This window comes from Rattus norvegicus, chromosome 1 (assembly GCF_036323735.1).
Source record: "Rattus norvegicus strain BN/NHsdMcwi chromosome 1, GRCr8, whole genome shotgun sequence".
In the NCBI taxonomy this organism is placed as follows: Eukaryota; Metazoa; Chordata; class Mammalia; order Rodentia; family Muridae; genus Rattus; species Rattus norvegicus.
The window spans coordinates 86039760-86062581 of NC_086019.1; the positions used below are offsets into that span (position 1 = coordinate 86039760).

The 22822-nt window shown below is 43.7% G+C and overlaps 2 protein-coding genes across 4 annotated transcripts in view; both read right to left on the reverse strand.

The window, feature by feature from the left end:
* On the reverse strand, window positions 1-19990 carry LOC120098270 (transmembrane protein 64-like). The gene is made up of 2 exons (XM_039097347.2): window positions 19984-19990; window positions 1-2730 (listed from the first exon to the last, which is right to left on the reverse strand). Exons 1-2 carry the CDS (start codon window positions 19988-19990, stop codon window positions 1721-1723), a joined length of 1017 nt encoding a protein of 338 aa, XP_038953275.1. The 3' UTR covers window positions 1-1720.
* Window positions 18798-22822, reverse strand: part of C5ar2 (complement C5a receptor 2) — a 15027-nt gene continuing 11002 nt past the window's right edge. For 2 of the 3 annotated variants that reach the window (XM_006228352.5, XM_006228353.5), the window contains exon 2: window positions 18798-21613. In XM_006228352.5, coding sequence (XP_006228414.1) covers window positions 20567-21613 — 1047 coding nt within the window. In that variant the 3' untranslated portion in view covers window positions 18798-20566. The remainder of the gene's footprint in view (window positions 21614-22822) is intronic. The other variant, NM_001003710.3, reaches the window with a different exon arrangement.

The following is a 22822-nucleotide window of genomic DNA, read 5'->3' on the forward strand; positions in this document are numbered from 1 at the left end:
ACAAGAACAAATCAAATATTTCCTTTATTGGGATGGTTAAACTAAATAAAACTAAACAGGCAGTGAGGACTCAAAGTATACATAGTTGTTTCTCTACTGATAACAAAGGTCTGGAGGCCAGGCATGCGCTGTAGACCAGGTGCCTTTGTCATAGTTACTCTGGTCTTCTACTGCTACTCAGAGGCGAAGGAATTTACGTATCAGGGAGGGAAGGAAAACAACCTGAACTGGGCAAAAACCTTGTATGTGAACACAATCAAAGTCATCTCTGGTGTTAAGCTAGAAAAATCTGCTTGCACAGGATTACTCTATGTCAGCAGCTACCAGGGCAATGGTTTTACCGCCAGGAAAAGGCAGCGGAGAGACTTCTGACAGGTTGGAACAGTCATAGAAAAGCCAAGTACTTAACAGAAAACGTTACCGTATTACTACAGTCTCATTTGTAACCAACAAAATCAACTATTCATTAAGTTTGCAATTAACTACTTCAAAAGTAAAGCTGATCAATGAGTGTTCGCTGTGTGAATCATGTCAGATTACTGTATGCTAAGTCCTATGTGCTGTTAGCAAACACACATGCTCCGAGAAAAAGAACCAAGACGATTTCACATTTCAGAATTCCTGAGTCTCATCAGGGAAAAGGAATTATCAAAGCCCCAAACAAAACAGCAATAATACAGCAGATAGCACAAACATGGGCTTTTATTAATGTTTGTTTATAGTTTTAAAGCTGAAAACTATAGAGACATATATATTATAAGTACTTTACTGAAACTATAAACGTGATTTTAAAGCTTGTTTCTTTTTAACAAGGCGTTTTGACTAAACAAGGCCACCTGAATGACAACGTCAGAAATGGTAAGCCCACCGTTTTATAGGAATAATATGTTAATTTCAAAGCCTAATTATTAATATAAAAGGGAGAAATGGTTTGGTAAGAGTGCTTTCGGACAGCCCTTGGATGAGGCCTAAAGGGTGAAAACAGGATAATCAAATAAGAATGCAGGCTCGACTTGTGAAAACAGGATAATCAAATAAGAATGCAGGCTCGACTTGTGAGTCGCCTGCTAAATAATGTCCCTTTCACTTTGCATATTACACAGTGAAAATAAAAGGGGTCTTAAGAGCACTTCAGTCCCACAATGTAGGATTTACGCTTGTACGCAAAGTTGTAAATGGCCCACAGTGACATAATGCTGACATACATTCGACCAAAGTACATCTATTCTCTTACAAGCAAGAAAAGTAAAGCGAAGTTTTCCTGCTTGAAACAAACAAGTGAACAATAAACAAAACAGTTTACCCTTCTGGACAGAATGCCAAAGCAAAGAACATCCAACAGTGAGCCACTGAGAACTGTACATTTTTACTCATCTTTAAAGACAGATGCACACAACTATTCATGGGCTTTATAAATAAAGATACTAAACAGAAAAAAAAATTTGGGTTATTTCTCTGTTCATAAGTCCCAGCAATAAAATAATTCAAAAACACTAAAGTGCACACCTATAGGCCATTACAGGTATGACAAGGGGCAGCCAAAGCTGCATCTACATTTACAGACCCAGAAAATGATTCTTGCTTTTAGAAAATTGTGCAATTTAAAAACTAGTCAGTTTTGCTTGTGCCATAATACAACGGCACTTGTCTCTGCCATTAGGTAAGTGACTGCTAGGCCCGGACAGCAGAGTAGGCGCTCGACAATCACAGTTTGTAAGAGTCATACAACATTGATTCCACCTCCAGAAAACGTGAGGGTCCTCTTGTTGTAGAAGGAAGAGCCACTGGGATTCGGTTGACTGCCTTTAACCAGAGAGGTTTTCAGTTCCATCTCACAAGCGACGATAGCTGCATTCAATTCCACTTGAGCGCGATGAACTACATAAAACATGAGGCCTATGCTGATAACAATCTGTAAACAAAAGACAAAATATCCACTAACACTTTGTTCTGCAATGACATCTTCCATCGTCCGTAGTGTGGTTCCCAAGTAAGAATTCAGAAGCTGGGTCGGAAGCAGTCCAACTGAAGACGCCATCAGATAGTTGGGTAAGGAAAGATCAGTAATCGAAAACACTGCATTCTGAAGCCCAAAAGGTATGGGAGTCAGCCGGGCCAGCGCCACCACCTTCAGGCCGCTTCCTCCCTCCACGACACGGATAACGGCGCTCAGCTTGTCGCTGCTCTGGATCCTGGCGGCCACCCAGGCGGTGAGCAGCCGTTTGCAGACCACATGAGCAATAAAGGTGCCGATGAGGACGCCCACCACCATGAGCCCCATGCCTAGCACGAAGCCGTACAGGTAGCCGGCCGCCACATTAAGCACGATGTAGCCCCAGCCGCAGGGGAAGGAGACCACGATGAAGCCCACGACGAAGAGCAGGACACCGAGCAGCGAGTCGAGGCTCTCCACCCAGAGCAGGAGGTGCTGCAGGTAGCGGCGGACCAGGGCCAGGGAAGCGAAGCACAGGGCGGCCAGCACGCACACCAGCACGAGGCTCCGGCACCAACAGGTGCTGCCGAGGCAGCAGCAGCGCCAGTTTCTCACCTCGGCCACCCCGACCACCACGCCGCCGCCGCTCCCGGGGCCGCCTGCCAACGCCCCGGCCGGCGCCGGCAAGTCCGAGGCCGCGGGCGGACCGTGGCGCTCCAGATAGGCGCCGAGCAGCGCGCCCGAGGCCGCCGCCGCAGCAGCCTGGAGTCGCCATTCTAATATCGAATAAAATTGACTTTCAGGGCTGGAGAGATGGCTCAGCAGTTAAGACACTGACTGCGGGGCTGGGGATTTAGCTCAGTGGTAGAGCGCTTGCCTAGGAAGCGCAAGGCCCTGGGTTCGGTCCCCAGCTCCGAAAAAAAGAACCAAAAAAAAAAAAAAAAAAAAAAAAAAGACACTGACTGCTCTTCCAGAGGTCCTGAGTTCAAATCCCAGCAACCACATCGTGGTTCACAACCATCTGTAATGAGATCCGATGCTCTCTTCTGGTGTGTCTGAAGGCAGCTACAGTATACTTACATATAATAAATAAATAAAAATCTTTAAAAAATTGACTTTCAACCAAAAGTCATCAAAAAAGATAAGGAAGGACACTTCATAGTCATCAAAGAAAAAATACACCAAGATGAACTCTCAATCCTAAATATCTATGCTCCAAATATAAGCGCACCTACATACATAAAAGAAACCCTTCTAAAGATCAAAGCACTCATTGCAACTCACACAATAATAGTGGTAGATTTCAACACCCCACTCTCATCAATGGACAGATCATAGAAACAGAAACGAAACAGAGACATAGAGAAACTAACAGAAGTTATGAACCAAATGGATTTAACAGATATTTATAGAATATTTCATTCTAAAACAAAAGAATATACCTTCAGGCTGGAGAGATGACTCAGTGGTTAAGAGCACCGACTGCTCTTCCAGAGGTCCTGAGTTCAGCACCTCTGAGTCCCAGCAACCACATGGTGGCTCACAACCATCTGTAATGAGATCCAATGCCCTCTTCTGGTGTGTCTGAAGACAGCTACAGTGTACTCATATACAAAATAAATAAATAAATCTTAAAAAAAAAAAGAATATACCTTCTTCTCAGCACCTCATGGTACTTTCTCCAAAACCGACCTTATAATCTGTGACAAAACAGGTCTCAACAGATACAAGAAGATAGAAATAATCCCATGTATCCTATCAGATCACCGTAGACTAAGGCTGGTCTTCAAAAACAACAAAAACAACAGAAAGCCGACGTACACATGGAAGTTGAACAGCATTTTATTCAGTGATAACTTGGTCAAGGAAGAAATAAAGACAAAAATTAAACACTTTTTAGAATTTAATGAAAATGAAGGCACATCATACCCAGATTTATGGGACACAATGAAAGCTGTGCTAAGAGGAAAACTCATAGCGCTGAGTGCCTGCAGAAAGAAACAGGGGAGAGCATATATCTGCAGCTTGACAGCACACCTAAAAGCTCTACAGCAAAAAGAAGCAAATACACTCAAGAGGAGTAGAAGCCATGAAATAATCAGACTCAGGACTGAAATCAACCAAGTAGAAACAAATATAACTATACAAAGAATCAACCATACTAGAAGCTGGTTCTTTGAGAAAATCAACAAGATAGGTAAACTCTTAATCAGATTAACCAGAGGGCACAGAGAGTGTTTCCGAATTAACAAAATCAGAAATGAAAAGGCAGACATAACAACAGAATCTAAAGAAATTTAAAAAAATCATCAGATCCTACTACAAAAGCCTATATTCAACAAAACTGGAAAATCTGGATGAAATCGACAATTTTCTAGACAGACACCAAGTACCAAAGTTAAATCAGGATCAGATAAACCATCTAAAGAGTCTCATAACTCCTAGAGAAATAGAAGCAGTTATTAAAAGTCTCCCGACCAAAAAAAAGCCAAGGACCAGATGGGTTTAGTGCAGAATTCCATCAGACCTTCATAGAAGACCTCATACCAATACTGTCCAAACTATTCCACGAAATAGAAACAGAAGGAGCACTACCCAATTCCTTCTATGAAGCCACAATTACGCTTATATCTAAACCACACGAAGACCCAACAAAGAAAGAGAACTTGAGATCAATTTCCCTTATGAATATTGATGCAAAAATAATAAATATTCTTCCAAACCAAATCCAAGAACATATCAAAACGACCATCCATCATGATCAAGTAGGCTTCATGCCAGGGATGCAAGGATGGTTCAATATACAGAAATCCATCAACAAAATCCTTTATGTTACCAAACTCAAAGAAAAAAATCACATGATCATCTTAGATGCTGAGAAAGCATTTGATAAAATTCAACACCCCTTCATGTTAAAAGTCTTGAAAGATCAGGAATTCAAGGCCCATACCTAAACATAGTAAAAGCCATATACAGCAAACCAGTAGCCAACATTAAACTAAATGGAGAGAAACTTGAAGCAATCCCACTAAAATCAGGGACTAGACAAGGCTGCCCATTCTCTCCCTACTTATTCAATATAGTACTTGAAGTCCTGGCCAGAGCAATCAGACAATGAAAGGAAGTCAATGGGATACAAATTGGAAAGGAAGAAGTCAAAATATCACGATTTGCAGATGATATGATAGTATACTTAAGTGACCCAAAAGTTCCACCAGAGAACGACTAAGCCTTATAAACAACTTCAGCAAAGTGGCTGGGTATAAAATTAACTCAAACAAATCAGTAGCCTTCCTCTACACAAAGGATAAACAGGCTGAGAAAGAAATTAAGGAAATGACACCCTTCACAATAGTCACAAATAATATAAAATACCTTGGTGTGACCTTAACCAAGCAAGTGAAAGATCTGTATGACAAGAACTTCAAGCCTCTGAAGAAAGAAATTGAAGAAGCCCTCAGAAGATGTAAAGATCTCCCATACTCATGGATTGGCAGGATTAATATAGTAAAAATGGCCACTTTACCAAAAGCGATCTACAGATTCAATGCAATCCCCATCAAAATACCAATCCAATTTTTCAGAGAGTTAGACAGAACAATTTGCAAATTCATTTGGAATAATAAAAACCCAGGATAGTGAAAACTATACTCAACAATAAAAGAAATTCTGGGGGAATCATCATTTCTGACCTCAAGCAGTATTACAGAGCAATAATCATAAAAATTGTATGGTATTAGTACAGAGAAAGGCAGGTAGATCAATGGAATAGAATTGAAGACCCAGAAATGAACCCACACACCTATGGTCACTTGATCTTTGACAAAGGAGCTAAAACCATGCAATGGAAAAAAGAAAGCATTTTCAACAAATGGTGCTGGTTCAACTGGAGGTCAGCATGTAGAAGAATGCAGATCAATCCATGCCTATCACCCTGTACAAAGCTTAAGTCCAAGTGGATCAAGGACCTCCATGTAAAACCAGATACACTCAAACTAATAGAAGAAAAAGTGGGGAAGAGCCTCGAACACATGGGCACTGGGGAAAATTTCCTAAACAAAACACCAATGGCTTATGCTCCAAGGTCAAGAATTTACAAATGGGACCTCATAAAACTGCAAAGCTTCTGTAAGGCAAAGGACACAGTCATTAGGACAAAATGACAACAAACAGGTTGGGAAAAGATCTTTACCAATCCTACATCCGATAGAGGGCTTATATCCAAAATATACAAAGAACTCAAGAAGTTAGACTCCACAGAGCCAAATAACCCTATTAAAAATGGGGTACAGAAGGGTTGGGGATTTAGCTCAGTGGTAGAGCGCTTGCCTAGCAAGCACAAGGCCCTGGGTTCGGTTCCCAGCTCCGAAAAAAAGAAAAAAGAAAAAAAATGGGGTACAGAGCTAAACAAAGAATTCTCAGCTGAGGAATATCCAATGGCTGAGAAGCACCTAAAGAAATGTTCAACATCCTTAGTCATCAAGGAAATGCAAATCAAAACAACCCTGAGATTTCACCTCACACCAGTGAGAATGGCTAAGATCAAAATCTCAGTTGACAACAGATGCTGGCGAGGATGTGGAGAAAGAGGAACACTCCTCCATTGTTGGTGGGATTGCAGACTGGTACAACCATTCTGGAAATCAGTCTGGAGGTTCCTCAGAAAATTGGACATTTCACTACCTGAGGACCCAGCTATCCCACTTGTGGGCATATACCCAAATGATGCCCCAATAAACAGCAAAGACACAAGCTCCACTATGTTCATAGCAACCTTATTTATAATAGCCAAGCTGGAAAGAACCCAGATGCCCTTCAACAGAGGAATGGATACAGAAAATGTGGTACATCTACACAGTGGAGTACTACTCAGCTATCAAAAACAATGACTTCATGAAATTCATAGGCAAATGGATGGAACTGGAAAATATCATCCTGAGTGAGGTAACCCAATCACAAAAAACACACATAGTATGCACTCACTGAAAAGTGGATATTAGCCCCAAAGCTCAAATTACCCAAGATACAAGCCATAGACCACATGAAGCTCAAAAAGAAGGACAACTGCGGATTCTTCAGTCCTTCTTAAAAGGGGGAACAAATATATTCATAGGAGGGGATATGGAGACAAAGTTTAGAGTAGAGACTGAAGGAGAGGCCATTCAGAGCCTACCCCACCTGGGGATGCAGTCCATACATATACAGCCACCAAAACTAGACAATATAGCCATCTCTGAGAGGCTCAGGCAGAGCGTGACAAATAGAGAGGTGAATGCTAGCAACAAACAATTGAACTGAGAATGGGGTCCCCGTTGGAGGAATTAGTGAAAGGATTGAAGGAGCTGAAGAGGCTTGCAGCCTCATATGAGAACAATACCTACCAATCCGAGCTCCCAGAGACTAAACCACCATCCAAAGAGTACACATGGACACACCCATGGCTCTAGCTGCATATGTAGCAGAGGTTGGCCTTGTTGGGCACCAATGGGAGGAGAAGCCCTTGGTCCTGTCAAGGCTGGACACCCCCCCCCAGTGTAGGGGAATGTCAGGTGGGGCAGGCGGGAAGGTAGTGTGGATGGGGAGGGGAAACACACTTATAGAAGAAGGGGATTTGGATGGGATAGGGGGGCTTATGGACAGGAAACTGGGAAAAGGATTAACATTTGAAATGTAAATAAAAAATATCCAATTAAAACAGAAGACACACACACACACACACACACACACACACATAAAGGAAAAGAAAAGAAAAAACAAACCTGGATCAAAAGATGTGTATCGGGGTTGGGGATTTAGCTCAGTGGTAGAGCGCTTGCCCTGGGTTCGGTCCCCAGCTCCGAAAAAAAAAAAAAAAAAGAAAAGAAAAGAAAAAAGAAAAAAAAAGATGTGTATCTTCCTACCTCAAAGGTAGACTAGAAGTGGATCCATCTAATCCAAACCAAGCAAAATCACCCCACAGGTATGCCCTCCATTTCTGGACCGTCGTTCATTACACATCTCGTCAACGTGACAACAAGAATAGCCATTACAGGAACCAGATGAGAAAAAGAAGAGCAGAGCAGTGGCCCCTGAACAATGAAGAGTTGCAGTGTGGTTGTGTTCCTGGCTCTTTAAAGCATCCCCAAAGGCTAGTCAACTGACATTTTGTAAATACTTAAGTTAGAACTGCTTGACCCTATGACCTTTAGTAGCAGTTGCCTCTTGGACTTCTAAGAACAGGAGAGGATATTTAAAAAACTAGCAGAGCCTGAAAGACAGAGAGAAGGGTCCAGGAGACATAGTAGGATTGAGTGGGAGTCCAGGTGGCAGAAGAGTAGGGTCAGAGAGTAGAATTAGAGAAACCAGTTGATGCAGAAAGAGAAAGATTGAACAGAGCGAAAATAAGAGGCAGACGAGCCAGGAGAAGCTGAGCTGAGGCATAGAAGGTACGGTTAGGAGACAGTTAGAGAAAAACCCACACAAAGTAGCTAAAGAAAAATAAATTAAAGCTACAATTAGCCAGACATAGGGCTGGCTATTTATAGGGAAAAGAAACATTAAAAGAAAAGTGGCCACCAATGTGCCCAGCCAGAAGAGGGGAGGGGGGACTTGATTTCTAGTATCATAGAGCAAAAGGCGGGAAATGGAGAAATAGATATTTTGTTTCAAAAAGCCAACAAGGGTGTTTACTGAGACTGTTGGGAGATCCCCAGCATGGTTTTTAATAGCAGTTTTTTTTTTCCCTTTTCCTCATTTTGGGCTGTTTTGTTTACAAAACACTGGCTGAGCAACCAGAAAAAAAATGAGGGTAGAAATAGAGAAGCTTAGGAACCAAAAACCAGAAGACAGGGCAAAGCAGTTCTAGAAAGATCTAATTGGGGGCTGGGGATTTAGCTCAGTGGTAGAGCGCTTGCCTAGGAAGCGCAAGGCCCTGGGTTCGGTCCCCAGCTCCGAAAAAAAGAACCAAAAAAAAAAAAAAAAAAAAAAAGAAAGATCTAATTGCACCTTGAAAGAAATGTTTATAAAACAAAAAGGAATAAAAACCCTCAGGGATAGACTAAATAGTGCCCTGTTAACTTTAAATTTTCTGAACGTTAATGAAAGGGGGACAACAGCATCTGAGAGACACACTGGATTACAGGAAAAAAAAACTGTAATCATCCTATATACTATAAGGATGTGTTAACTTCAGAATGGAAGTCAGCAAATGATTTGCGTTGGGAATGCAGGTTTGTTTATATTTCCCGGGGAAACAAAAGCCGTGGATAACATCAAAACTGATAAAGCTCAGAGGTGAGCAGAGGAGGTCTTCTGAAAACCTTAGCCATGGATCCAAAACCAGCAAAGAAGAGAGCCTGACCAGTCACTGCCTTCCCCTTCCAGCCAGAGAAGCCCGGACAAGAAATGTTCAGCACCTGACCACTGACAGGCCCGTGAGCAGGACTTTGGTCTCCTGCAATACAGAGCCACCCACAGTGCAGAGCAACAATGGGCCCGTGAGCAGGACTTTACGACAGACCATGCCAAATAGTGAATAGCACATCCTGCATAGCCCAAGTAGGGGCTGCAAGCTAATCTCGGGGCTGCAAACTAAAGGTTCACAGAGCTAGGGGCAGAGACTGAGAGACTCCATCGAAGAAACTCTCCAGAACTCAAGATGCTAGAAGATAAGATAGTCCGGGAATACAAAAAGTCCAGGAAGCATACCCACATTACAAGACAGGGATGCATCGCTGTTAGGTTCTCATCTCAGTTGTGGATCTGCTCCTGAGAGATAAACAGAAGGATCCCATCAAACTCCTCGGACCCGGAAAAGACATCAGAAGGAATGGAGAAGCAGCTTCAAAACTGCATAATTAGTAGCTAGAATTGTTGGGTTCGGGGAGGAGGCTGAGAAAACTCACTTCAGACAGGGAAGCTTAAGAATGAAGCACAAGGCCCTGGGTTCGGTCCCCAGCTCCGAAAAAAAGAACCAAAAAAAAAAAAAAAGAAAAGAAAAGAAAAAAAGAAAGAAAGCTTTATTTTATTTCTGAGCACTCAGGGAAGGGCCCAGTCTGGGATCTGAACTACATCCCAAAGGGAGATTGAACATTTTTAAAGGTTGAAACACTGGGGGGGGGGGGCAGCTGGGGAGAGTTGAAGTGTTACCCAATCCTATTTTGACATTGAGGGTTAAGCAAGGGAGTTGGAAACTGAGCCCTATCCAGGGCACCTGGCTTCAAGGTCCTTAACTCATTCCCCTCCACAATAGGTCCTCAGAAGTGATAAGGGGACAAAAGAGAGGGTCAGCTGCATGTAGTTAACTAGGGCATAACAGGCTTATGTGTTTTTATAACTTATGCACCTTGGTTTGATTTTTGTATTCTTTACCAGTTAACAGACAATTAAGAAATCATTTGGAGAAGTGAGATAGGAGTTCGTTCCTAAGCTTCGGAACATGAACTTGTTTGACCCTGCCAGCAAGACGGAGAAGTTGTCCCTGAAATGTCTGGACTCAGAAGCTGTTTACAACAGAAGCTGTTCAGCTATCAGGAAGTCGCCAGCTCCCCTAGGACCAGGGACCTTGAATTTAATTTCTCCCTATGATCAAATGGAGTTTGAAAACGAAATGGTAGTACTTAAAGTAAGCTTCTTTTGCATGTTCCCAACAAAACAAACAGGAGGAAATGTAGTATGGGTTTATTTAATGTGCCCCTATGGCTACTCACCTGGCTCTTTGGGAATGCTTAGCCATTAGAACTGCTTGACCCCTTGACCCTCAGTTCCGGTTGCCCCTTGAGCTTCTGAGAACAGGAGAAGATACAAAAAGCCAGCAGAGGCTGGCAGAAGGGGAGTAGGTAGGAGTAGGGTCCAGAAAATAGAAGAAAAAAGATTGAGCTGAGCAAAAACAAGAGGCAGTTGAACCAGGAGAAGTGAAAGATCACCGCTTGACATCAGTGCAGCCATTTCTTAAAAATGAAAAATTTTAAGTTGGCCTCTGCTTAGCCCCTAGACGTTAGACCAGAAAGTACAGAAAGCACATTCCCACGCACTCTCCAAGAAGCTACCCAGGCACAAGAACAGATGATATAGCTGTGGCCTTGTCCTGGGAACCCGAGGATGAAAAATAACATTTGTCAAGTCAGACGTCCTTGGTACTGGAATAGGTGCCCTGATATGGTTTCGGCCTTGTCCCAGGAACTCCAGGACGAAAAACATCTGCCTAGTCAGATATCCTTGGCACCGAAAGAGCTGAGCTAATGAAGCTGTGTGACCTTGTGGAGACTATATAGACTGTATGTTCCTGCTGTTCCGGGCTCTGCACATCCATCCTGCGTGAGGACCGTGTGGAGCCCCAGTGCACTAGTATCCCGAGTAAACCTCTTGTTTTTACATCAAGACTGAGTCCCGTGTGTTTGCGGGGTGATGGGTGTCCTCAGGATTGGAGCGAGAGTCTCCTCTATCTCAGGGTCTTTCAGAAGCTTTTATAAAAGCTACAAGGACTTATTTCAGCTGAGCCTGTGAGGTGGTAGGGGAGATGGTAGAGAGCTGTCTGGGCCACTGGAAGTGTGGCCACCTAGATAAAAAGACGGGAAAATTATTCTGTTTGGACCATATGAGTTGGGTGTAAGGCTCGAAATGAGTCTTAACTATCAGGAGACCCCCCAAGTGAGACACAAGAACGGAGTTCGAAGCAAACACAAGGGGTTTATTTTTCCAGCACATCAAAGTCAACCCTCAATCAGCCCATTGTGGCGAGTGACTAGAAGGCGACCCCGAATGGCTATAACAAGCAGCTTTTATACTTTGTAGGGATACAGGTTACATCAGCAAGGTTACAGTTTAAACTAATTGCTAAGCATATTGACCTTTGAATCTATTGGCTAGCAAGCATATGACATGCATGCGAGCTCTATCTGGGGCCAGAGGGTCAGGTGACTATCAGTGTATTCTGTGTTTCTCCAAGAATGTTCCTGCACCTTCCGAGAACTGTGGGTGGAGAATGGAACTTGGCCTAGCCTTGACCCAAGGTGGGAAGCTGGTACTTGGCCTAATCTTGACCTGAGGTGGCGGGTGTACGGCTGGCGAAGACTCCTAGGGTTCCAGACCTGTCTGCTTTCCACCTTGGTTATTCACTAACCCTTTAAAACTATAAGCAGTGTCTCTTCACAGAGATAGACGTAACTAAGACAGTGAGCATGGTGACTCACTCCTGTAATCCCAGAACTTGGGAGATGAAGGCAAAATAGCTAGAAACTCAAGGTCATCCTCCTCAGCTACATTCCAAGTTTTAGGCCGGCCTGATCCATATAAGTCCCCAAAAAAAAATTTTTTTTGGATTTTGGAGCATCCTGAGATTCGTATTTCCACATGATGGGTGTTCAAACTGACTTAAGATTGAACTGCATACTAAGTACTGTCTTTGTGACTTTGCGTTGCTGTGATCAAACACCATGACCAAAAGCAACTTACGGAAGAGAGTGTTTCCATGCTTCCATTTCAAATGAAGTGTCCATCCTGGTGGGGGCGGCATGGCAGCAGGCAGCCAGAGCAGAAGGTGAGCTCACATCTTCAGCGTCTATACAGCTAACTGGAAGTGAAGCAAGGCTGTAGACTCTCCAGGCTTCCTCCAGCAAGGCTCCACCTCCTAAAAGTTCCATAAACTCCCAAACAGCACCACCAACTGGTGATCAGGAGTTCAAGTAAATGTGCCTATGGGGTACGTACCTTTCAAACTACCACACCAGATAGGGATGAATGAAAAATTAGACATCAGTACCAAACATTTGGGAAACAGACCGAGAGATGACTGCTATTGCAGAGAACCCAAGTTTTGTTTCCAGTATTCACATTAGGCAGCTCACAATCACCTGTGATTCCAGGTCTGAGGCAATCTGATGCCCCCTTCTGGCCTCCACGGGTACCCCCTCTCTCTCTCTCTCTCTCTCACACACACACACACACACACACACACACACACACACACACACACACGGAAAACAACTCATATGGGATCCAAATCAGCCAATCAGCCATAATCATCAAAAAAAAAGGCAGAATACATTAAACATTTATTTATTTATTTATTTATTTATTTATTTATTTATTTATTTAATGTATATAAGTATACTGTAGCTGTCTTCAGACACAGGGCACCAAATCTCATTACAGATGGTTGGAGCCACCATATGGTTGCTGGGAATTGAACTCAGGACCTCTGGAAGAACAGTCAGTGCTCTTAACCACTGAGCCATCTCTCCAGCCCCAAACATTTTTAATCTTTCAAAGAAGAACTACATTAAATTTTTGTTGTTGTTTTGTTTGTTTTAGTTTTTTTAAATATTTTTTATTTATTCATTTATTATATATAAGTACACTGTAGCTGTCTTCAGACACACCAGAAGAGGGCATCGGATCTCTTTACAGATGGTTGTGAGCCACCATGTGGTTGCTGGGAATTGAACTCAGGACCTCTGGAAGAGCAGTCAGTGCTCTTAACCGCTGAGCCATCTCTCCAGCCCTTGTTTTAGTTTTTGAGACAGTTTCTCTAGGTAGCCCTGGCTGTCCTAGAACTCACTTTACAGACCAGGCTGGCCTCAAACTCAGAGATCCACTGAAAGACCCCCTCCCAGAAAGGGAATTGTACAAGCCCAAGGCCCTCAACTATAGAAGTAAAAAGTAAGTTTTTAGATATGTGGGACAAGCTGACCCAACATTTAGACAAAATAGCCCAGAAAAGAAAACAAAATGCAGAAACCAGACTAAATTATGGGCACTGCTCCATGGGCCACCTGGCAGGAAAAAGGAAAAGTCCCTGACCCCCCGGAAGCCCTGACCACCATGTACTTTTTGCTAACTCATTGTTATGATTATAGCCAAAATAAGTAACATACACGTATGCCTCATTTACTCCACCAATCACATCCCTGTAACCATGCATCTGCTTCTGTAAGCCTGCTTCTGCTCCCCAAAATACTATAAAAAGCCCACCCTGGCTCTGCTAGGTGCGCCAGTCTTCCGAATTGACTGGGATGCCCACAGATACCTGTGTATCCTGATCAATAAAAATCCTCTTGCTGATTGCAGCCTGTGGACTCGGACTGGTCATTGGGCTTGAGGATCTCCCTCCTGAGGGAAGATTCTCTCTGAGAGTCTTACACCACCTGCCTCTGCCTCCCAAGTGCTGGGATTAAAGGTGTGAGCCGCCATCACCTGGCAAACTACATTTAAAAAAAAAAAGAAAGAAAGAAAAATGGAGGAAATAAATGTCAAATCTGTTAAGCCACTGCCCAGCACCAGCTCCGTTGCATGGCAAGCAGTTCTTGGAACAATACTGAGCTGAGATTCACTGAGAAGTTAAAGAAGTATGATTGTGTTAAGAAACCAGCCCAAGCTGGCTGTGGCAGTGTGGGCATGTAACCCTGTCCTTACTCAAGAGGTTGGAGAAGGAGGCCTGCCATGAATCTGAAGGCCAGCCTAGGCTATGGAGAGAGACATTGTCTCAGAAAACAGCTCTTAAAGACCACATAAGTAGGGGCTACAAGATGGTTCCTCCATATGCATCCCCATCACTCGTGTAAAGCCAGGCACCCTCTCACACACCTGCAATCCAAGCACTGAGGAGGTGGAGGCAGGAAGACCCCTGGAGCTTGTTGTCCAAGCAGTCTAGACGATTCAGTGAACCCCAGGCTCAGTGAGAAACACTGCCAAGAAATAAGGCAGAGGGCCAGCAAGATGGCTCATCGAGTAAAAGCCCTTATGGCCACACCTGTCAACCTGAATTCAATTCCTGATGCCCGTGAAGTGAAAGAAGAGTGCCAACTCCTGAAAGTCGTCCTTTGTGCACTACAAAATGTATGTGGCATAACATGCACACACTGATAAATAAATGGAAAGAAAGAATTTTGAGAGGTGTCTGGAGAGATGGCTCAACGGTTAAGAGCACTGGCTTTTCTTCCAAAGGTCCGGAGTTCAATTCCCAGCACTCACTTAGTGCTCACTCAACTCCCAGCTCACCACTCTCTGTAATTCCAGTTCCAGGGGCTCTGACACTGTCACACAAGTATACATACAGGCAGAACGCCAAAGCACGAAAATTTTCTAGTTGTTTTGTTTGTTTATTTGTAAGGTGAAGACTGATATGGAACACACCTGTGGTGGATTGAAATGCTTGGCTCACAGGAAGTGGCACTATTAGGAGGTGTGGCCTTGTTGGAGGAAGTGTGTCACTGTTGGGCTGGGCTTTGAGAACCTTCTGGCAGCCTCCAGATCAAGAGGTAGAACCCTCAGCTCCTCTAGCACCATGTCTGCCTGGACGCTGTACTTCCTGCCATGATGATAATGAACTAAGCCTTTAAAACCGTAAGCCAGCCCCAATTAAATGTTATCCTTTATAAGAGTTGCCGTGGTCATTCTGTCTCTTCACAGCAATAAAACTGTAAGACAACACCTAATGAGTACCCCCGTACACACACACACACACACACACACACACACACACACACACACACCATGTTTGCATGAAGACCTCACACACACCAACACATCCATACATATGAAAAGAAATCATAAATAATCTCTCTTGTGTGGCTATTTCTGGGGAGATATGAACAAACGTTTACTCCCACCATATGATGACTCCCACCACTGAGGACAGTCCAAAGTAAGGGTGTCACTAAAGTCCAACCTGGTGACCCAGTGAGGTTATTTGGGTTACTTTCCAGGGAGGCTGGATGACAAGAAGCATCGCAGAAAGCCTACTTGTAGCTGCTAATACGTTATATGGGTTCTTCTCCTGTCTCCTAACAGTATCTTCTCTAGCTTAGCTCAAGTGCTTTTGGTTCAACAGCCTTCACTTCCCTCTCCAATTCTACTCCTCTGTCTCCTGGGAAGGGGCAACCAACACTAAAGATCACAGGGTCAACAGTTCTAATGGTTGAGCATTCTCCAAAAGTCAGCTGACTAGCCATCAGGGACTCTTAAAGGGCCAGGCACATAAAACAAATCATACTACAGCTGCCCCAGCATAAGTGAGGGTTTATGAAGGCAGGAACCCTGGAGCTCTCTGGATGGCCCAAAGGCAGCACCACAGGTCGGAGAGGTCTCCTCTTTCAGAAGCCTTCACTGTGTGTGTGGTGGTTTGAATAGGAATGGCCCCCATAGACTCATGTGTTTGTATGCTTGGCCCATGGGGAGTGGCACTATGAGGAGGTGTGGCCTTGTTAGAGTGGGTGTGGTCTAGTTGGAAGAAGTGTGTCACTGTGGAGGCAGGCTTTGAGGACTTCTACTACTCAAGCCACACCCAGTGTGACAGTCTCCTTTTACTGCCTACAGTTCAAAATGTAGAACTCCCAGCTCCTTTTCCAGCACCATTTCTGCCTACATGCTGATGATAAGGGACTAAATCTCTAAAACTGTAAGCCAGCCCCAAGTAAATGTTTTCCTTTGTAAGAGTTGCCATGGTCATGGTGTCTCTTCACAGCACGAAACCTTAACTGAGACAGAAGTTGGTACCAGGAGTGGGGGCCTGACTATACTTTTGTTTGAAGAAATGTGGACTTTGGGACTTTGGAGTAGAAAAGCAGTTAAATTGACATAGTAGGGTTAATGGTCCATCCTAGCGGGAATGAGGAAGACAGTGGTGCTGGGGTGATTTGAACTGTGGGGCTTTCTCAGAGGAAGTGAAAGTTAGTATGGGACCTAGAAACTGTTCTTGTGATATTGTAGTAAAGAATGTGGCTGCTTTTTGTCCTTACATAAGAAGTTCTCCTGAGTGGTTGGGGATTTAGCTCAGTGGCAGAGCGCTTACCTAGGAAGCGCAAGGCCTTGGGTTCGGTCCCCAGCTCCGAAAAAAAGAACCAAAAAAAGAAAAAAAAAGTTCTCCTGAGGCTGAATAGTTTTGGGTTAATTTCATTGGCAGAGGAAATCTCAAAACAGCCAAGTATTGATTCTGTTGTGTAGCTATTAGTGTTCAATCATATGAAGATATATAATGAAAAGGAGCTAACTGAGAAAGGAAAATACAAAATGTACAATTTGAGTAGAAAAGGGGCACCAGGAAGTAGAATGGGACTAAATCCCTTGTTCAAGAATATTAAAGAAAATCTGCTGTTAAATGAAATAAAAGGAACAGTGAGCTCAGGGCAAGGTGGGGACTTTGCTAAGCTTCCAATTTGTGGAAAGGAATTAATGTGAAAGGAAATTAAAGAAAAGCTTAGGAGCAGGTGTGGTGAGGTACACCTTTAATCTCAGCACTTGGAAGACAGAGGCTGATGGAGCTCTGAATTTGAGGGCAGCCTGGTCTATAGGTCCAGGACAGTCAAGTATAGGTAGTGAAGGAAATCAGGGAGTGAAAGCAAGCTAGTGAAGATGTAATTGAACAAGGGGGCCATGTTTCAGCCCCAGCAAGCAGCAAAACCTGGAAGCTTCAGCCATGTGGTTTTGGCTTTAGCATCAAGGATACAAGAAAGAGGTTATGGAATCTCCATCCATGACTAAGGAAAGCCCCTGAGGCTGGGTATGTGGCAGGGGTGTCCCTGCATGAAGTTCTGAAGGTGAAGCCTCGATTGCTTTGGAGACCCCAAGACGTTGGTAATGTCAGAGTCGTAGGATACCTGCCAAAGAAGGCTGCTAATGGAGTGGGACCAGCCCAAGGGAAGAAGTGCATCGCAGTCAACAAAGCTAAAGGGAGTTGGAGATCTGAAGAGTGCTTTGCTATTAGACACGGAGATGCAGAGTTTGAGGTTTGCCCTGCTGGTTTTTGGTCTTGCTTTGGTCAAGTATCCCCTCACTATGCTCCCCTTCCTGTGTTGGAAGTACGTGATCTGTCTTTAACTTTGACTTTGTGGGAAATTACTGTTAAAAGAGGTCAAAGAAGAGACTTTAAATTTGGACTTTTAAATAAGTTTCGAACTCTTATAGACTATGGAGATTTTTGAAGTTGGACTGAATGCATTTCGGCATTACAGTATTGCTACAAGTCTATGGGGACCAGAGCTTGGAATTTTTAAAGGAATGAATAGGCCCTCATATGCTTGAATGCTTGGCCCATAGGGAGTGGCACTATTGGGAGGTATGGCCTTGTTGGTGCTGGTCACAGTGGAGGTTTCATACATGTTTAAGCCATACCCAGTGAGATAGTCTCCTGCCTGCAGATCAAGATGTAGAACTCACAGATCTTTCTCTAACATCATTTCTGCCTGAATGCCACCACAGTTCCCACTGTGGCAATAACGGACTAAACCTCTAAAACTATAAGCTAGCCCCAGTAAAATGTTTTCCTTTCTAAGGCTTGCTGTGGTCATGGTGTTTCTTCACAGCAATAAAACTCCAAGACACTGTTCATATAAGCTTGGTGTCTTAGTTAAGTTTTACTGTCAATTTGACACAACCTGGAGTCACCTGGTAAAGGGAACTTCAGTTGAAGAATTGCCTTCATCAGGTTAGCCTATGTCTGTCTGTGAGAAATTGTCTTGATTGATATGAGAGGAATGAGCCCACTGTAGGTGTTACCATCCTTAGGTAGGTGATCATGGGATCTATAAGAAAGCTATCTGAACATGAGCAAAGAGCTAGCATGCAGACAGTGCTTCTCCATGGTTTTTGTATTCAAGTTCCTGTCCTGATTTCCCTCAATAACGGATTATGATGTGGAAGTGTAAGTCAAATAAACTCTTTTCTCCTCTAAATTGATTTGGTCAGAGTGCTTTATCACAGCAGCATAAAGAAGATTAGAACATTTGTGGAAGAAGGGACCTGGTATATGTGGTCAGTTTCAGGACTATCCTGAGACTTGTGAGTTGTTTACATCCTGATTCTTAAGGAGTGTCTCTTATTTCAGTTTGGAAAAATTATTACACAACAATCTGAACCAGAGAAAGCTTACAATAAACAACAAAACACAGTATTTTTAACATCAAGTGATTTTATGTATAATTGCACAGAAATACATTTAGAAGATCTCATGAAATTTCTCCTTCATTTTTTAAGGCTAAAGAATTAAACAGAAACTCTCAAAGTATACTTTTAAAAAAATTTTTTTCAAAAGGCTTTCTAAAGAGGCTCTCTGGTCCAGTAAATTAACCAAAAATTCTTTGAACTTTTCACACAGACAGGTGTATACATTGTTCAAGTACAGTTTGGGATGGAGCTCAGTACAAGGACAGCTGCCTAGAATGCCATGGTGAGGAACTCCAGTTGATAGAGCATTTGCCTAGCATGGATGAAGCCCTGTGTTTGATCCCCAGCACTCCATAAACCAGGTGTTGTGATGCAGGACTATAATCCCAGCACCCAGGAGATGCTAAAGGCCATCCTTAGCTACATAGTGAGTTCAAAGCCATCATGGGCTCTATGAGACCCTATCTTAAAAAAAAAATCAAGAAAGAAAACCAAGACCAAAGCCAGGCTGTAGGGATCTGTGGAGGAGAGTTGGCTGGACACAGTATGCCATAGGTGTTACAGATCTGCAAACCTGGGGTAAGGGTGGAGATCTCTCGATGTACAATATATAGCCATAGGAACTTTTAAAAATAAAAATCGTTTAAAAAAAATCCTCGAAAATAAATTAACAAAAAGGCATCAGCAATATCAACAGGCCCAGAGACCAGCTGAAATAAATTGGTGTGTGGACAGAGGAAATACAGTACTTTCTAAGACTGAGGAGTTTAGGGCTGGTGGGATGGCTCAGCAGGCTCAAAGATGCTTACAGCCAAGCCTGACACCCTGAGTTCAATCCCGAGGACCCACATGATGGAAGGCGTTGTCCTCTAACCACCCCTCTACCCCACTCCCTTCGTGCTTCCAGACACAGGCAATAAATAGATATAAACTAAAAATATAAAAGATGGAGTGAGTTCATCTCTCACTTTTAGGGGACTTGGGATTTTTCTGAAGCATTTGTGTTGAAGAGATGAGCCCTTGTGTCTGGGAGGGATGCAATCAGGGAGGGCTTCTTGGAAGAGGTACCCCAGAGCAAGGCCTCTGCGTTTGCTCCGTCTGCTTGGAACAGTTCCCCAGACTTAAGCATGGATGCTCTCTCCATTAGTTGGGTTTTGGCTCAGTCATTACCATTTTTCAAGGTGCTAGCCTACCCGACATCTAGTACTCTCTACCTGGATCTCACTATGTAGATCCCGATAGCCTAAAACAGATCTGCAGGCTCTGCCTCCCAAATGCTGAAATTAAAGTTCTCACCACCATGCCTGGCTCCACTCTATTTCTTGAGACAGGCTCTCTGACTGGAGTTTGTTTATTGGGCTAGACCACTCGTCCAGAGAACCTCTGGGGTCCACCTATTCCCTCCGTGCTGGGGTTAAAGGTGTATCGCCATACCCAGCTTTTGTGTAGGAGATGGGGCGCAAACTCAGGTCCCGGTTTGTACAGCAGGCACTCAGTGTCCCCAGCACCCTCTTTGGATTCTGTAGAACATCCCACCCTTGACATAGTCCGTATCCCTTCAACTGTTTCCATATCTGTCTCCCTCTGTAATGTGCTACCTCCTGGGGAAGGAATTGGCTCCAGCCACTGTCACCTTTATATCAGGGTTTTGCACAAGCAAGTGCACAATGAATGTTTATTGAACGAAGAATAAAAGCCATCTCCGAGCTCCTGCATCCAGCTGTGCCTGAAGCTGCACAGTTGTGAGCTGGCCTAGGAAATCCAAATCCCTCCCGCCTACACCGGCATCTCAGACACCATTTCCTGGCTGGTGGATACCTTGGTCACGGCACTTTCCTCCTCATCCTGTAGATCCCTCAGGGCCCAGTGACATGCAGCCTGGAGTGACTTGCAGAGTTGTTTTCTTCCGAAATACAAAAACATAATAGGATTGAGAGCACTGTGAGCAAGGGCCAGGCCCGTAACCAAAGGCTCAGCCTCCAGGGCCCAGGCAAGGAGCGGGGAGTGTGAAGAAGCCACTGCAATGATGACCCGCAGGAGGTGAAAAGGGGTCCAGCAAATGAAAAACCCCACCACAACAGCTGTGCCCAGGGGCCAGTGGCGGCGAGCCATCTGCCGTTGGAGGATGCCGTGGCAACTGGCCATGAACACCAATGGCACCAGGAAGCCAAAGAGGAATCGAACAGTGGTGATGGTAACTTCCGCGGTGACCGATCCCCCATAGTTTGTGCCACACACAAGCCGGGGAGGATAGTGCTCCTGAAGCAGCTTACGATAGACAGCACCAGGCACAGTCAGCAACAGGGCCAGCATCCAGGAGGAGACCTGGACCACACGCACCCCACATGTTCGTTGATCTGCATTCTTCCAGGAGGGCCTGAAAGCCAATAGGAAGAGGTCGCCACTGAGGCCCGTCAGGAGCAGCACACTGGCATACATAGACAGAACGGTGATGGAGGACAACAGCCAGCAGCCTGCTGTCCCGTATGGCCAGTGGCCCTTTTGGGCGATGGGCACAGCCAGGAAGGGCAGAGACACACAGCAAAGCAAGTCCGCCATGGTCAAGTGCAGGAACCAAGAGGCCCCGAGCCTGTGGCGAGACTCTTTCCAGGTCACCCACGCCAACAGGGTGTTGCCTGGCACACCCACCAGGAAGATGACTGAATACAGGCCAAGCAGGACTATGAGGTAGGCATCATTAGAGAAGCAGTTGCCAGCTGGGCAGTCTACGGGGACGTTCAGAAGGTCACTATACTGTTCCTGATCATACTCATACTCATAATCCTTGCTGGTGGTGTCGTTCAGCATCCTGGCCCCAGACACCTGCAGGGGACAGACAGGAGGGAAAGTCAATGGGAAAACTCCAGCCTTGCTGTCCTGGGCAAGGCGGGTCCAGCAGCTCCACACTAAAGACAGCAATACTGTGATGAGGACTCCTGCACTCCACGGTACCAGCATTCTGTGATGGTTATTGTCAACTCTGGGAACTCCACGGAGGTCTATTCTTACTGTGCCAATTGATGTGGGAAGGTTCATGCTAATTTCGGGAAAGATTGTTACCTGGCTGGGATCCTTGAGAAAGAGGGCCAACAAGATGGCTCAGCAAGTAAAGGTGCTTGCCGCTAAGTGTGAGGACCTGAGTTCAATCCCTGAGACCCACATGGTGAGAAAAAAAAAATTGTACAAAAAAGTTGTCCTCTGATCTCCACACAGGTGCCAAGTAGCACACACATACTCACACACATACAAAAAATAAAAATGAAGATGTTTCAGTGAGATGAAAATAAACGGAAAAAACATCTGGGCAGCAGCATGCATTCAGCACTAGTGTTTTTTTGACTGGTTTCAATGTGATCAGCTACTTCAAGCTGCTATTGCCTTGACTTCCCCTCCATAATGGACCAGATATTGGAACTATGAGTCTGACTATGATAATATATAGTAATATAAAATGGTATATGATATACAATATCATTAATATAACTATCAATAATATCATAATGCTATTAATTACCATAATTAATATAATTTTATTTTATAAATTATTATAATTAACATAGTGTATAATCTATAAATTAAATATTGCATAAATAAATATAATATAATGATATATTGTGGTTCATAAATATTTTATGTACGATATTAATAATTAATATTAACAAGTATTGTATGTTGTATAATATCAACATAATCATATAATATATGATAATGTATAATGTATTGTATGTTGTATACTATGGATTATATAATATTAATTCTATAGATTATATATAATACATAATAACATAGTTTACAAAAATATATAATAAACACCTTTTGCCTTAAGCAGCCTTTTAAGAGTATTTTATGTAGACCAGGATGGCCCCAAACTCACAGAAATTCACCTACCTCTGCCTCCCAAGTGTCCTGGGATAAAAAAGTGTGCCACCACATCCAGCTGTGGAATATTTCATCACAAACAATAAGAAAAGAAACTATTAAGATAGAAATAATTAGCCAGGCAGTGGTGGTATACACCTTAATTCCAGTACA